The sequence below is a fragment of the Lonchura striata genome, chromosome Z (genome assembly GCF_046129695.1).
Source record: "Lonchura striata isolate bLonStr1 chromosome Z, bLonStr1.mat, whole genome shotgun sequence".
NCBI classification, from domain to species: Eukaryota; Metazoa; Chordata; class Aves; order Passeriformes; family Estrildidae; genus Lonchura; species Lonchura striata.
Window position 1 is genome coordinate 18,593,666 of NC_134642.1, and position 17,424 is coordinate 18,611,089.

The window sequence follows — 17,424 nt, forward strand, 5'->3', positions numbered from 1 at the left end:
AGCATGTGGATAAGATGGACGACTAGAATCCTTTCCAGCTGCATTTACTATATGAAGACAGGTGTTCAGGTAAAACATTTTGATGTCTATCATAATTAAATAACTCAGAGAAATATACAAAATATTAATGTGAAAGAAACCAAACTAAATATTCTCTTACTGATTCAGCTGAAAATCCCATGACATTTCTTGTTTCCCCAATGTTTCATATGCATTTTTTGAATCTCCTTTATACTGTTGTTCTTTTCTTATTTACAGATTCTGTGGCATGAATTAATGGTCTTACTTTGAATAGGAAGAAAAGCTGTTTCAAATAATGATTTGGTATGCACACTTTGTAACTGCTCTGCTCAGCGGACATGATAAAAATTATAAAACATTTGGCAAGTGTCATCTATTTGTTCAAAATACACTCCATCTTACTTGGCTATACTGTTTATTCAACAGTTTACTAAAGGCATTTTTAAAACATTTCAAGGTATTTTTTATAGTTACATGTAAATAATTTCTATGGAAATAGAACTACTTTATATTTGCTTATTCTCCCTAAAAACAGATACACAGGTCCCTAGAAAGCAATATATTAAGGAAATAAATCATGACATATTGCAGAATAACACAAAGTAAACATATACATGCACTATCTTTCTCTGTTTAGAATTCACTTTGAGTGAAAATTCTGCGAACAGAAGAGGATAAATTGTGTAAAATTTATGATAAAATTTCTATATTAATCCCTCTAGCCAATTACAGCTTTACATATGCTCTGCAAAGTGCAAACAGTTTTTGGCACTTGGAGGTAGCATTTAAATTAATGGTTTTGTTTGTTGAACTCAGAAATTATAATGGTTAATGAATGAATCCCGATGTCTTTATATATTTATTGAACCAAAAATCAAGAAAATAAATTTGGTTTATAGAAGAAATGCAGCTCTTCTAAAAGAAGCTAACCTGAAAACCAGGATAAGCAATCTTCACAAATGCAAATCAAAATTAATACAGAGGACTTTAATATTCAGTTGGTTGTTAATAACTATATGTTAGATAATTTTCTCATAAAATGCATTTCACAACCATTTTATATATAAATCATTAATCTTTGAACAGTTGTTTTTAAGCAAACAGAAGTCTGATATCTAACACTGAAAACATTTAAGAGACAATTGTACACTCTTAGTGCCAGTTTTGAGATCTCTTCTAAAAGCTTTCTCACACTTTCTGCATTTTTTCTCCATGTTAAAGGTCAATCCATATTTGACATTAATTATTCTTGCCACTAAAAAAGGGGAATAATACTTGTTTTCTTATTTCCCCCAGATAATAAGAATCCTTGGAGCAGACTATTTTCACTGTTTCCTTTAACTGAAGGTTGTGGAGAGGAACATCTTCCTCCAAGCCTTTTTATAATTTATTGTTAAGAAAAATATCAAAAGCAAGCAAGTTTTTACCCTTCCTCTTCAGCAGCAGAAACTACAGTGCCTCTTTCATCTCCTTACTCAAAAGGGGTAAGGAACTGGCAGCAGAAGCATCCAAAGCCTAGGCCTGCTCGACGCACCTTCTCACAAAAGGAGGTGGTTTGCTCTCTGGAGACAGCCACAGCTCAGCTCATGTCCCTGCCAGCTTCTTCATGAGCCTTCAGCAAACTGAACTGGGGCACCACAGAGCTCCTCAGTTCCACCATGCCAGCTTAGAAACAGCATTAGCAGTTTCTCTTTAATCATTCTACGCAGAAACGGTTTTCAGAATTAAAAACTTACTAGAGTATTCCCAACAAATTATCCCTGATAGTCAATTTTATTTTGCTAAATCACCGTTAATAAAGCACACATAGTGGAATTAAAAACAAGGTTGGAATAAAATGTTTTTCAGAGGAACAGAACAATGGACCTAATACCTCAAATCTCTGATTGCTGACTTTCTTTCCTTTTTTGTTCCAGACAATTTTAGGTCTTGGATCTCCTGTGGCTTGGCAGATGAATGAGGCAACTCCTCCTGAAACCCCTGTCTGGTCAACAGGAGTTCTTGTAAACTTTGGTGGTGCTGAAACAAACAAACAAACAAAAAAAAATTACCCAATTAACCAAGCAGTAAACATAAATTTTTAAGAAGTCACATCAAGATTTCAAGATAACAAAAAAGAAAAAGCTTTGTTTCTCTAGTGATACCATTCATCTGAATGAGAAAGCATTATTTTAAAAACCTTAAAAGGTCAAGACAATATTTACAGATTTTACTACTGAAATTTGTATTAAAACCAAAATATGATGGCATTGGAATAGCAAGATCACATGTTACATTTTATCACCATTATAAATAAAAAAAAAACAATTTGACTTCTGTTGCAAAATGAGCTCATCAATCAACTGGAATAATATCATGATTAGCTACTTGATGCTGTGATCACAGGGTGTCATGAAAACAGGATGCTCACCTTTAAGACATTAAAATCAGTGACATTTAGAAGAAAGCATTTGTAATTTTGCATGGTGGAGGTAAATTATTATGTATTAAGAATCCAGGCAAAAAGGACTATATCAGAAGAGAAATGTATGCTTGGGTAAATTTTTGTGTATAGCTCCTGTTGACTCCCAAATTCTACTATGTTAGAAAGGAGAACTAAAAAAATATCTAACTACTGTAACCACAAGAGAGGGAGAGAATTGGAGAAGCAATTTTGAAAGTATGAAATGACATTTTAATTCATTTTTTCCTCTTCATTTCTGTTACAATAAATTGAAATTATTATTTCACTTGTGGTGAGACAAGTTTTTCAAATTTAGACCAAAACAATGCATGAGTTCTAAATACAAAATATCAAAAGCTGTAAGATTTCACCTAAACAATTACAAAATATTTTTAAATTCTGTAATCTTTACAGAATTATCTTTCTTAGCAAAACAGTTTCTAAATACACCTTCAGATAATAGTTTAAATTATATGATGTGGGTAAGTAGAAAAAACCCCAGGTCATTGCTATGAAGCCACCTTCCATAGTAGATGCTCTATACCATCTGTTGCAATTAATTTTTTTTCTCATCTTCATATATCAGCAGTCAGCTCCTTTACGTTTCCTACCTCTTCCCTTTTTCTTCACTTTCCTCTCTTAGTTCTGACAGGTATGTACCTGTACTCTACTAGATTTTATTCCTGCATTGCTGTTCTTTAGTTCTGATGTCTAACCCCTTACTCTGCAAAACTGTTCATTCCATAGGCACCATTTCCTGTCAGCATGTTTATTTGAATGTAAGAAACTCATCAGACTACTGGATGTAACAGCAGAATACTGTATGCAACACTGGAAGAAATCCTGAAACAGTTTTAAATGCCAAGATGCCATTTTACAAATGACATAAGGGGGAATTTTTACCCTATTCCTAATGTAAGGAAAGGGCATTAAAAAAAAATATAAGGCTCCTGAAAATCTGCATGCTCTTTCTTTAATAGACATGTCAAGAAAATGTGTGTTAGTTTTTAGCAATTCAGAATGCTCAAGGGTCCTAGAAGTATCCACTCTGCTAATTTACTGGCAAAAATCTACCTAAACCAAAATTCAAGAGCACATCTCAGCAAAACAGTGTACTACTATTGCCATGGGGAAATTATGAAAGAACTTCTCTGATGTTAAAAATTGCCAAAATTTTAGCAAATAAAATACACTTTAAGTGAAAAAACTAAAAGGTTGTTTTTTTTTTTCACACTTTATGTGAAAAAACTATAGAACCTTTCCCAAGCCACAGGCCTTATGTTTGAACCACAAAAAAGACAAAAATATATTCTGATGAAGAGCATCTGGGTTTCAGCAAAACAGCTCTCTTTGAACCCTTTTTGTTTTAACTCAGCACTGTGATACCTAAAGAGACTTGAGTGAATCTGATATACTGACATTCTGTGGCACAAGTTGCAACTGAAAAATGACACGCTGCCGTTCTCCTTTAATTTGTTCTTTTACATTCTGTGAATTTACTGTTAGAACTCAAACCACTGAAAGAGAAATACATGAGGAAGTCCAAGAGCACACAGTAATTCTGTATATTAGCTCATAGGCAGCAAATAGCATAAGTAGCAATAAATTAAATTAAAAACCTTTCACCAAACCTCACTTCTCTAAGGGGTACAGCCAGTTTTCCAGCAATTTCTTATGCAGAACTGTCCAAAATCTGGTGAAGGACTATAGAAGTATAGCTGCTACAACTCCTTAAAAAACCTGCATACTGGTTTCTACAGAACATTATTACCAACATCATGGAGTTGCAGAAATACGGCTGAATACTTAAAATAGCTCCAGCTACCTGAACAACAGTATTTTTGCCATCCTGTGTGAATTTTTGCTAGATCAACAATTAGTAAATCTTTTGTTTATTAGCCAATGTAGCATTAGACAGAAAACAAGGGCATAATGATGTACAAAATAATGCATTTTTTTGTACATAATGATGCATTTTTTCAATCTGTGGACATTTTTCAAGGAAAACAAAGTTTTAAGGATGCATATAAAATCCACTTTCTTATATGGTGTGATTAATATTATCTACATCAATAAAAAAACTTCACAAGCCAAGGAATTGGGGTGATCTTTGTTTTCCACTTAGACCATAACCTAGCTGAAAAATGTATTTATTTGGTCAAAGCTTCTTCCTACATTAAGTAAGTAAATGCTATAAAAAACACTGCCACAACTCTCCTTCAATACTTAATATTGGAAGTAAGTCAGTTATTTTTCAAGTATCATATGATATCAGAGAAGATAAATTATTCTTAGAACATAAATAAATTTATAAAATTATCTACCATGGAGAGAGGTAAATACTATGCAATCCCCTTTTTATTACTCTATCAAAATGTTCATCTTGTTACATATAAAGCAACTACCATCAGTGTAGGGTATGTAAAATCATAACCCAGCAGAAGCAATAGTGAAAAGTAGTATTTGTTGCCTTTATCTTTATAAAGGTTGTTAATTAAGGTTTGACACAAATTATCTCCACAATTAATGTTGTCAGTTTCTTGACATTGATTGTGACCTAAGCTGCTAAGCACTCTGACAGCAAACACAATTAAACTGCACACATAGTTGTGCTTATTAACATGGAGGGCAATTTTGATTGAGAACTGACAACTATTTTCGATCTCCCTTAACAACAGCCATACATAGTTCAAGAAAATCTCTCCACAACACAGTTCATTAAGCACAGCAACAACCTATATGGAAACCTTCCACTGCAATTAAATCTGCCAAAAAAGTAAGATGTAATATGTTACCAGCTGATACCAGAGTCTTTCAGCACTTTTGGAACTCTCTTTGGTAACATCAATATATGCAGTTAAAACAACAGAAGTGTAATTAAAATAAAATAAGTGAAATTCACTTAAAATCAGCATCTCCTATTTCTGCACTTAAATTCTCTTAAGGGCATCATAAAAATTGCTGCAGTATTACCTTTTAAATGCAAGAACAAGGCCAGTATGTTTTGTTTATATACCAGATACCGATACTAATATTGAATTTTTATACCTTGTCAAGCCAAAAAAAAAAAAAAAATCAGTGGGAGATACCCGTTACATGGACTTTTGAAGAAGCTTTATTAATCATGAGCACAGGGCTCCCACCATCGCTTACTTGGTACGCACTTCTTGCTGGGACTCTTGAGAAGCCGAAGTGACAACTATTAAACTGCTGCAAATTACACTCTTAATATACAATGGAAAATTGAATTTATTGCTAGGTCACCCTTAACACACTGAGCTTGCATTTATTTGTTTTGCAGAGTTTAACCCCATAGAAATTAGGCTGCTGCTTCAATGAACAGTCAAGCTGTCCCCTCAGGGGGCACAAGAACTTCTGAAATGAGAGACAGTTTACCACTATCCAAATAGAAGTGGAGATTTTTTGCACATTATGGCTCCATAGAATATATTTTTAAAGTGACACTAAAATAACTCATTTTGATTGGAACATTTGAATATCTTGGCACAAGCATAAGACATTTTTTTCTTCCCTTCTGCGCCTCTACATTGACTTTCTAAAGTTTAAGTAGAATTCTGAAATAGTGAACGGAATTAATTTATTCACATTTCATCATGTTATAGAATTATCTGTTTTAAAGTTGCTGTTCTGTTCTCTGCGCTGTACTTAAGGATATGTAATACTTTTTGTCTGCACTCAAATAAAATGACTGACAAAATACTTTTGAAATTACTACTTCAGCCCCCTTTTTTCCACAGCTACTGTGAACTATTCTTGTCTAAAGACATTTTTATGGACGTACTCCTCTATGAAAAGGTGAATATGAGGATAAGACTTCACCTTCTTTAACGTGAGAGCTAATAGGATGTCTGCAGTCCAACTACAGCTAGCTGAGCATGTGAACATACTATGCACAAGATACACAGAGGATGCAGACCCTGATATTTGTTTCTAGATTCTCTGTTTGAGGTGTATGAAAGTTCCTAGTATAAAATAATTGAATTTAGGACTAAATTTCATCATATGCCTGAATATGAAAAAGTTTACTAGGTCAGAATAAAAATAGCCTAAAATCATATAATATTGTGTCCTTTCTAGGCATATATAGCAAGGGTGAATAAAGACATCAGAAAAAAATAAAAATGCAAAGATACTTATTTCAAATGCCTCATTTGCTTATAAATTCACACATATTTGAGGAGACTCCTTAAAAATAACAGTAACTTTTTGAGTTATAAAGACTCATTTTGTACCAATAAAAGTTGTAAGATGACAATTGCAATGGTTCTGAAAAAATGTTTTCAGCTCAGACTCAGAAATGTAGGTTGACAGCAGAGTAAACAATGTGGTCTGGTGCACATACAGTCACAAAAACAATTTTCGCTTAGTATAGTTTCAGGGGGTATGCAAATGGACTCACTATAAATGAAAATTTTTGTAGTGATTCTTCCCATGTCAAATTAGACGCTCAGAAATTTCTGATGCTCCAAACCAAACCAAAACACCACCTTTATTTACCCCATTCCCCATTTTGCAACATTCACTGTATTTAACAGACTTGAGATAATGTTATATATTCTAAATAAAAAGGTCATATACTGGTTCCTATGTAATGATGGTGATGCTGGTGAAGAGTCCTGTCCAGGTAAAACTGAACAAATAGGCAATCTTGCACATAATCACAGACTGATACTGTATTGATACATTACAAATTACATGACTTGTTATTATTTTCACAACTCCACCAGTAGTTAATATATTAAAAAACTATTTTATATATATATATATATATATATACATAGTACTTAATAGAAAATTAAGTAGGAATTTTAAAACACCCTTTCATACAAAATTAACAGCTAATTTACTCATTAGTAATAATTTGTGAAATTAGTTAGACTGATCATTTCACAATTGTTTCACCTTAATTCTAACCTGCACTTACAGAGGATCTGCACACTGGCTATGTGAGAAAAGATAATTAGTTTTTATTTCTATAAGGACAATAAATAATTTGTATTAATTTAATCTACATAAAGAAGCTTCTAAGTTAACAAGTAGTATGTTCCTGAAAGCCCTTGTCTGTCAGTCACAAGCTGTGAAATTTTTCTGTTTCTCACTGTGAATGTCTTGAAATTGCTCCTGCCTTAACATCCTTCACCAAGAAGAATAGCAAAAACAATCTTCAGATGTCATCATACTCTGAGCAGCGGAATGGTTTTATTATCCTGTGAATAAAAATTATTGGGTTTGTATCTTTCAACTTTTAAATGCATTCCAGCTGTGCCAATGAAGTCCAGCTGAAAATTTTGATCCCTTTGGTTCCCAGAAACTATTTCTAGGTATAAACAAGTGTTTCCCAAAAGTCTAGGTAAAAGAAATCAAGCAATTTTACTTTACAGGCATCATAGCATTCTCTTAAAAATTTGGCCCCTACAATAGTCATAAAATCTTGATAATATAATTGAAATACAATCATCACCCCACCTTCTTTCTGTAACATGTATTCTTCTAAAAGCAAAAGCAGTCAGAACAAAGGACTGGTCTTTGAGAGAGGTTTCTGGTTGTTTTTTTGGGGTTATTTTTCCAATTTAGCAGTAATCTCCAGTTCCCAGCCTTCAATCTGCCAGAACATACCCACCCTACAGATTTAATAAGCAGCTCAAAAAAATAAAAGTGTCACTTGCTGATGTCTCAACGAAAATATCAAAAGTCAACCCTATCTTTTATATTTTCAAATTTCATGCAATGTGCAGTGTCAGTGTAGTAGGCTGAGCATTTGGTTCATTCCTTCCTGAAATACAAAGTCAAATTATAGACTTACAAGTAAGGTCGCACAAGTAGAATAGGTAGGTTACATTTTCCAAAAGGTCTAATGTTGAAATAGCACACATTTAATGCGTACCTCTAAGCTCTGCAAACCTTGTTACCAGCTCATTTCATTGTGGATTATGTATGCTTTTTTAGAGACAGACATTATCTGAGCCCTAGGGACATGGGAGGTATATGAACTAACACAGACAGTAGCAGACGTTTATTTGCTAACTAATATCATTCACACACACATGTTCATTTTTAGCTTATAATAACTGAGAGAATGAAAAAGGCTTTCACAGATTTGAAGAACTAATGAGAAAAAAACTGTGAAAAAAAGCCTTTTACTAACAGTATAGACCAATACATTTATATTTGAAGTAAAAAGCTGAAGAAGTATATATTGCTGTTCTGTTTCTATTTAAACTGTTGCAGGCAACCGGCTAAGAATTTAAGCTGGTTTCATGATGAAATTTTGGCACATTTAGCGCAAAACTTGGGCCAACCATTAACTACTGCCCTATCAGAGCAACACTGTGCTAAGCCTAACAGGAAGACAGGGCTTACAAGCTATCACAGTCAGCCTCATAAATTATCAAACTAAAGGAGAAACCTCCCAGAGCCAGGCCTGCTCCCATACCCATGCCCTCTTGCCTTTATTCCTCAAGTTGGGCACACATATGTACCCTATCAGTACTACATATGGAGTAGCTTAAATACAAAATTTAGCCTTCATTTAAATACTGCTAAAGAAAATGAAAGTGGTATACACTTACTTCTAAATCTTCCCTTACTTACTTAATGGTCCCTTCAGTTTTTTCTACACAAAAACCCTGGTTTACGCTAGAGTTCAAGAAAAGATAATCAGGATGTTTGGTTCTAGTATTTGACTAACCTGAGCATTGAAAGATGCTAAGTAATGATTGAAAGATGACTAAGTAATACACACTATCCAGTAAAAGCATACAAAAGCAAGAATTCTCCCTTTTTTTTCCCCCATGCCTATAGGAATTCCAGCACTATTAACCCACTCTTCATGATATTAACTCAACTGCAGATATGCTTTTAAGTTATAAATCAGCACATGTTCAAATGCACATTACAAAACAAAATAGGTATAAGCTTGTGTATATACAGAGTATTAATCACAAAGGTATCTGTAAAAGCTAGGTGGAACTTAATTTACCTGAGTTAGAGAGAGGACCTTGTTAGTAAATCCAGTACTAAGCCTTCTTTCAGCAGCAAATAAAAAGCATGAAGCCTCTTGAATCTAAAAGGTTAGTGACGTGCACCACTTTATCCCCCAGGAATATTACATAACCTTGTCATATTCACTAATTTAACAAAAGGAAATTCTGCTTCAAAGCTCTCTACTGCTCCTTTTTCAAATTTTAATGTCTGCAGACTGCATATGAATTATTTGGTAACTGAGAGCTGACACTCCTTTTCAATGTGCAAAGTAAAAGCAGTGAATTTGAAAATGCCAGGCAAGCTGATCTCTTTTTCCAGAAGAGTTTTGCTCCAAGAGAAAGGTAGGAATAAATGAGACACTACAAGTTTCAATTAGGGACTTGGAATATCTGGGTTATGTCTAGAGAGATGACCTTTAGAAGCATTTCAGTCTTACTAAAACACTCAAAATACAGGTACCAAAATGCAGAAGCATAAAACTGGGGCACTGTAACAACAAAGTGAAACTTCCAGTTATATTTTATTTATCTAAAAATAACAAAATGCATACCTTGCCACTTATGCTGATTACTGACTGTGAAAGCAAAATCAACTATCTAGTAATAATACTGACTCTACATACTAATATGATTCAGTGTTAATGCTTGACAAGGCATCCACATAAGCAAATTCTCGTAATTCCTATTCAAGCAGAAGTATGCTTGTGTCTAATCAAATCTCACAGCCCATATGAACATATGCAATATGGAGAATTAAGGGGTTCAAGATGACTTTCTACTTGCAGAAGAGCATTAAGAGATGACATGACTTGACATAAGCATAATTTATTGAGCTAAACCGGTAAAAAAAAAAGACAGTATCATTAAGGCTATTATAAAGTAATAATAATTAAAAAACCTAGTTAGGAGAGACTCATAAATCTCTTTCCTTCTTACTAAGTTGCCCTGCTTTATCCCAAAACTTGATCAACACCACCTCCTTCTATTAATTATACACCAATATTTACCATTTACCTACAAAGATAATTTATATGCAACCTAAATTAGATGTCCAGCAAAGTAGACAGAATATATCCTCCTCTTGCCAACAAGCTCTGTGAGCTATGCAATGCAGCCCACCTTCAGCTGTACTGTAAGACAGGTTAGCATAGCCCATAGGATGATGCATGGCTGACACAGAAGCAGGCATTCATAAACTAGGTCAGAAAACTGTTTATAGATATTAAAAAAGATTCAGTGACTAAAGGCCCCAGCGGATTGTCCCAGTTCCTTGCCTACAAGTCACTTACAATATATCAGTATGGTTAGCATGGCACAAGCAGCCTGCTCTGGGATATGGCTATGCAGACATAAAAGCACTGATTAGAACGTATTTATACTGGCAGTATTTTTTCAGAGTCCTCCTGTGTATAGATCCTGTTGTAAATAGCAACCCCATTTTGTTGTCATTAAGGACAATGCACTGCAAAAATGCGAGAAATACTAGTCATAAGGTGCTCAAGGTTCATCTGCGCCATGAACCTCTACTAAATTTGCTCCAGATTGTCTCTAGTAAAGTTATGCCAGCACAGATCTGAAGCATATTGAAGCATGTGAGAATATGAGAACTAAAACCTCATACAAAAATATGCACAACAGAGGTGTTGCCAGATCACATATGTTATTAAAAAGCAGAAACATAACCAAAAGACACATATCACCACATAAACTGGTAATCACTAGAAGTTGATTTCTATTTTAATTCTGATACGTAATAGCACTTTATACAATGACATCTATTCTGCTACCCACTACCTGAAATCACTGAAAATACAATTATTTGATATCTTGTACATCCATGTAGCATTGCACTTGCTTTACAAGAATCTTGCATGGTTAGTCAGGTTACTAGAGTGATTTTTAATATAATTTTCACTGGTTAGGGATATATCTAAGATAAACCTGTAGTGCCATGCCTAGCTTATATCTATCTCATCTATCTCTCAATAATTGTATTTTCCATTCCTGTGTCTTTAACATACATTTATTCTTTTAAAAAGAGATACCAAGAAATCATAACACTACCTATATCTGGTAATCAGTCAAGAACATGCTATTAAAAGAAGGGCATAAGACTTTGTAGGACACAATAAAACCCTTTTTCTTAAAATACATAAAGAAAAAAAATTACATTTGACCTGTCATAGAGATTTTCACTCTGAAATCTGTTGTAATTAGAAAGCATGATTCATGCCTATCTTTAAAAGAAAAGTAGAAATTACTAAAACATTACTACCAACAAGGATTTCATTCTTTATTTCTTTATTGTAAAGGCAGATAGGTCTTTACAACTACTATAACAATAATTTTTAAAAAATATCATCAGTCCTAGTCTTGCTTTCCTTTTAAGTTCATATCTAAGCAATATGAAGAAAACAAATTCACTGAAGTTTAGTCTCAAAAGACAGAACTGGAAGCCAGAAGCACTGAAAGTGGCAGCTGGCTCCTGGACAGAAGAGAGGGCTGACAGCCAAAACTTTGTAATTCTAATCCCATCTCTGTTAATTGCTTGCTGTTTAGCTTCAGGCAAATTACTTAACCTCCATGCCTCAATTTACTTAATTCCAGGATTATACTACTTAGATTATTTCAGAAAGCATAGGGAGGAGTATTACAGTTGTTACTACCACTGTATTTACAAAATTTGTGCAGGGATTTGTGCTCATACATTGAATGAAATGTTCCAGTTTAAGTCTTATCTACTTACTACACGGGTGACGCTACTATCAGGGCAAAGACGACAAAAATTAACAAACAAACCTCACTCAAATCTGAATTTGAAGTGTCAGTAGAAATCAGTAGCTATTTGAAAAACTTATTAGCCTTGGAAAACTGCAGTCCTCTGCATAACAGTATTTCAAATTGTTGGTTTAATTAACACTCTTTTCTCTAAGGAAATGAGCTCACATTGCGGAAGTGTACTGAGTAAGAACTGCTCATTTTGACACTAAGAAGTATGCACTCAAAGGAGTACACTAAGAGGTATGTACTTCTATAAATGATAATAATTTCTGCAATATGAATAATTTTGCATCATAATTAAAATTCAGTGGTGTATGATTAATATTGTGTGTGCCCACTTACATAATAGAATTGAATGCTTTAATTAAGAAACCATGTTAATTATAACAATCAGTTAAAATATTCATTTAGATAACAGTAAATATGTATATATATGTTTAGATCTAATATGCATGTTCAGAAATAAAAGATTTAAGGAAATTTTATTTTCCACATCAAGCTTCAGCAACCCCTTGAAAGTATACTTGAAAATGGCTGACTGTTTGCTCATGAAGAGAAGTGAGAACCTTGGTTTGCTACCAACGGATTCAAATATCTGTATGTCTATTCAAAATGTAGAAAATATCAAGTGATCAATCATTGCACTCCATCATCAGAGCTACTATATCCTTATAGAAAGAATACAAAAGATAGAATAAAATTTGCATTGTTGCAAAAATTAATTTTGATTTTTTCCTTCTGAATATATAAAGACAACCAGGAATTAACTTCTAACAACAAAACTGAAAGTATTGACAAAAATTCATATGAAGTTAGATTACTAAATTCATATGAAGTTAGATTACTAAAGTTGGGGATGCAACGAATACAGCCGGTCACCAAACAGAATACAAAACAACTGGTCTCAAATATCCAAATATAAAATGAATTGGGCTGTGGAAAGACAGGAATAAGAAACAAGATAAAAATCTCAGTTAATGAAAATAAAAATATAAAAAGCAAAAGAGAAGCAGAAATTAATGAGTCAAACAGGGCAGAAGGATAACCTAAACGAAGATGAACTTCAGGTCTACTGAAGTAAAAATTTTAGTAAAAATAAGATCTTTACATAATACTATAATGCCAGTCAGTCACATATCATTAGTAAAAGATTAAGAATGTTTGAAAACTTCAATTTCAGTGTATATAAAAGTTGCCTGCTCCCAAGGGCTGTCTAGAAAGTTGTAATTTAATCTTTATGTTCTTTAACATGCAATGCCTCTCATAAAATAAAAGTAAAACCTCTTGAATGAATTGCTGTATTGTTCATAAATCACAAGAATCAATTACTACATCTATTGTTCCTTCACTGAATGCCTTTAGAAAAGCAGTTTCTGCTTGTTCAATAATTTGGCATCTTACTGTGTCATAAGCTGGCACACACAACTGGAAAAAATTCTAATTAGAGTCAGCAATAAATATTGAGAAGTTAAGACTTTGATGCTTGCTCTCATAAAACAAATCCTCTTTTAAAAGTAGACAGCTTTCAAAAAGCTCTAGAAAAAAAAAAATCTTGGAAGCTTTTGGTTTCATTACTCTTAACTTCTCACTGCAATAGTAACAACATAATGTAACACAATATAAGGTACCAAAAGAAAAGGAAGATGGGGAAAAGAATTCATAAAAAATTATTATTGACAGAGAAGGAAATCAGCCCACTGAAGTACCGGATGTATTTTTTTATGTGTTTGGCCTTAACCCCAGCAACACTTTTAATGATTAAGAGTAATAGATTTGAACATTTATGTGCTTTCTTCCCCCTCAATAGACAGCAGTACAGTAAGTTGATATGAACATACTTAGCTTTGGTATCAGATTGTAGCATATATACTGTATATAAACATAGACACTGTATATAAAAGTCTATTGTTGTGATTATTTAATTAGTTGGGCATGGGTATACAGGAACATATCTGCTGGATAGAATTAAAAGAGTAGAGTTTTAATTCTTCCCGATGCAGGAGACTCCACTGATCAAGGAATTCCAACCTGTGACATTCTACCTGGTATCAGAAGCTACAAATATAATGGTTTTCTGTTTATTTTTAAGGTTCTTACTTACTGGATGTAGTAGCTTCTCTGAAGTTGTCCCCTGTTACTAGGACAACATTAATAGGATGTTTCCAACTGTTCCTTCCTGGAGACAAAAAAGCTATATGCCCAGATATGGAGATACTAAGAATGAAGAAATTAATATACTATATACAAGACTAGGTTATTAGGGAATTATTTTATGTTATAAATATAAATTCAGAAGAAAGAAATCCAGAAAAATATCTTGAGGTTAATTTAAAGAAGACATACATCATCTTCTGCAGTTAAGATCCGCTGTTTTTTCAGGAAATAATCATGCTTTCAGACCAAGGTTACAGATCACCAGTCATGTAAAAGAAAAAAAATCAGAATTTCTAAGGCTGACTGTATGACTTAATTTAGAAAAAAAAAAAAAAAAAAAAAAAAAAAAAGAAAAAAAAGAAAGACTTTTTGCATTTGAGAGCATAAGGCTAATGTGTATATTTATAGCACCAGAAAAAAACCCCAACACTTTAAATAGTGTCAAAAGCATCCTTCACCTTTGAGTTTACCCATACTGCATTAAATCTTGTAATTACAGTCATATACACATGTTCTAGTCAGTTTTAATTAAGGTAAGGCAATACAATTAACTGTTAGCCACGGATCCCTCAAGCAGGCAAAAAAGTAACTACATGGACCTTGCAGACAATCACGCTATGCTGTCTGGTGTTTAAGGTAGCCAGAGCATATCTATACAGTGACAACTATGTTCAGCTTCAGAACTGACACAACTATCCAACAACGAAATTCCTTAAAATTTCTCACCAGAAAACCTATACAAATCCATATTCCCTTACACACACTTAGCTCCTCCTTTGCTTTCTGCAATCCATTACAAAGATGTTCATTTTGTCACTATCAAAATGAGGCTTTGTATAGGTGTGTAAATCTTTCCGCACTGGTGACCTCAAAGTTCAAATCTCTTGTAAAACTTGAATGTCAAATTTCTTTCTCAACCCACCAGCACATTTTCTTGTTTCAAGTGGAACTGAGTTCTTTATCCGATACAAATCTTGAGCCTCCCCTGTTCTCTCAGATCTGAGAATTTAAGTCCTTTCTGATCGAAGTAAGGGCTTATTTCTTAAGCTTTCTGATCATTTCCCAGTGAATGCTTCCACCATGCCCTCAGCTTCTTCCTTATCTTGTTTACAGGTGATTCCTCTGCACTATAGCAAAGGAGTATGAAATTAGGTCAACACTAAAGCCTTACACTGTTAAGACGCAGGATCCCTATGACAAAGTAATTTTAATTGCCAAACACTGCAAATAAAAAAAAAACATTGGATCTTGCACTGTAGAGTCAGAGCCAAATTCTGTGTCGTTTTTATTTGAAAATACTCATGTTCTTCCCCACATTCAGATTCACTGTAACCTTTCAGGACTGAATAAATTAACCTCTTTTCTGAAAGAAGTAAAAGGACAATGAAAATCAAGTAGGTGTGCATAGTTTTTTGCAAACAAACAGTTTAAGAACAAATTAAAAACAGAAGAACAGATTAAAAAGTCATACAGTTACCTCCAATGCCCAGACATTAACTTCTAGCAGCAGCTATCTTACTCCCAAGATTAGATGAATGTCTAAAAAGGCCATCACCGTACTAAGCGCTTAAGTGATGCAAAAACACCTAGAGTATTGAAATAAATTCCAGCCTGGATATTTCACACAGATGATTAAACATATTATGGATTTTCCTTTTTATTTTTAACTGCTTTTCTAAGAATGAAAGTATTAGGTTCTTCAAATGCTGTGAAAAATACACTAAATTTTGGTTTAGATCACAACAGTGAAATAGTGGTGCCAATGAAAACCTGCTGCCTGGTATTCCTAAATCGAGTCAGCTCATACAGCTAGTCTTTTTATGGTCATGAAAGACTCCAGTACTAGTACTGCTTTTCAAGACAAAGCACCTACAGTTTCTGAACATTTTTACAGTTATGTTCACAAAATTAAGATTGTCTAATATATGGCCCAGTGGATATGTATCCATATTAATACAAGTAGAGATTTTGGAGAATAGCTTTTTTTCTGAAATGACAAATTGCTACTAAACTTGACTACGTTTCTGACACAACTATATTTCTGTAAAAGATCATTAGAGTTATGCAATCCTTGAACACAACACTGTTTTTAAAATATTCTTTTTCTATTTAATTAGAAAGTCACTTAAGTCATTAATTGATAATATGTTTCATTCAAGAGATTTCACCATTACATATCTCTAGTTATGTAATTTTTTCCCCTTCTTGAGGGAAATATGCACAATATGAACAGGTAAATTGAATTCTTAAACTAGTAGCCTATTTCTTCACTACTGTAAGCTGCTGCTCACAGCTCTAACAGTGATACTGCTTAAATTTACATAAATTGAAGATTTGGTCCATTATTTTCAGATTCAGGTTGGGGAGCACACATACAGTATCAGGTAACTAGTAACAGCTCAGGTTACTATTTACATAACTTCTAAAAATAAAAGGTTTGCAAACTTAGCTTCTTATGCACTAGGTGACTGTTTCAAAGTTGGATGGATAGACTGATACCACTCATAGCTCTGGATCAAGTAAAGACTCACCATACCAAGTACCCATAACACAGAATATAGGACGCATTCCACTATTTGGGTGACAGACTCATACTACACTGCACAAAAAGTAAGTAAATGGGAGTTTTCCTATCAGACAAAAACAAACCTGTGTTTCTAATGAACTGATTCACATATTGTGCTTGAGTTTTGCAGATAAAAAAATAAATGCATTTGAGCTTGTGATAAAAAAAATAAAATTAATTTACTAAAATTCACAACTGCATATTGGTTTTGCTCAGAAAGTATGAGCACAGAATTTCTTTTCATAGAAGTACAGAATACCCTAGTTGAAAGTGACTCACATAAATCATGAAGTCCAATTGTGGTCTTGAACTGGACAGTCCCAAGACTCACACCATGTGTCTGAGAGCATTGTCCCAACTCTCCTTAAACTCTGTTAGGCTTGGTGGTGTGACCACTTCCCTGGGCAGCTGTTCCAGTGCTCAAACACCCTCTGGGTGAAGAACCTTTTCTTAAT

At 33.7% G+C, this 17,424-nt stretch overlaps 1 protein-coding gene across 44 annotated transcripts in view; it reads right to left on the reverse strand.

The window, feature by feature from the left end:
- PTPRD (protein tyrosine phosphatase receptor type D) overlaps window positions 1-17,424 on the reverse strand; it is a 1,155,761-nt gene that overhangs the window by 235,476 nt on the left and 902,861 nt on the right. For all 44 annotated transcript variants that reach the window (XM_077790475.1, XM_077790477.1, XM_031507373.2 and 41 more), the window contains one exon: window positions 1,895-2,040. In XM_077790475.1, coding sequence (XP_077646601.1) covers window positions 1,895-2,040 — 146 coding nt within the window. The remainder of the gene's footprint in view (window positions 1-1,894; window positions 2,041-17,424) is intronic.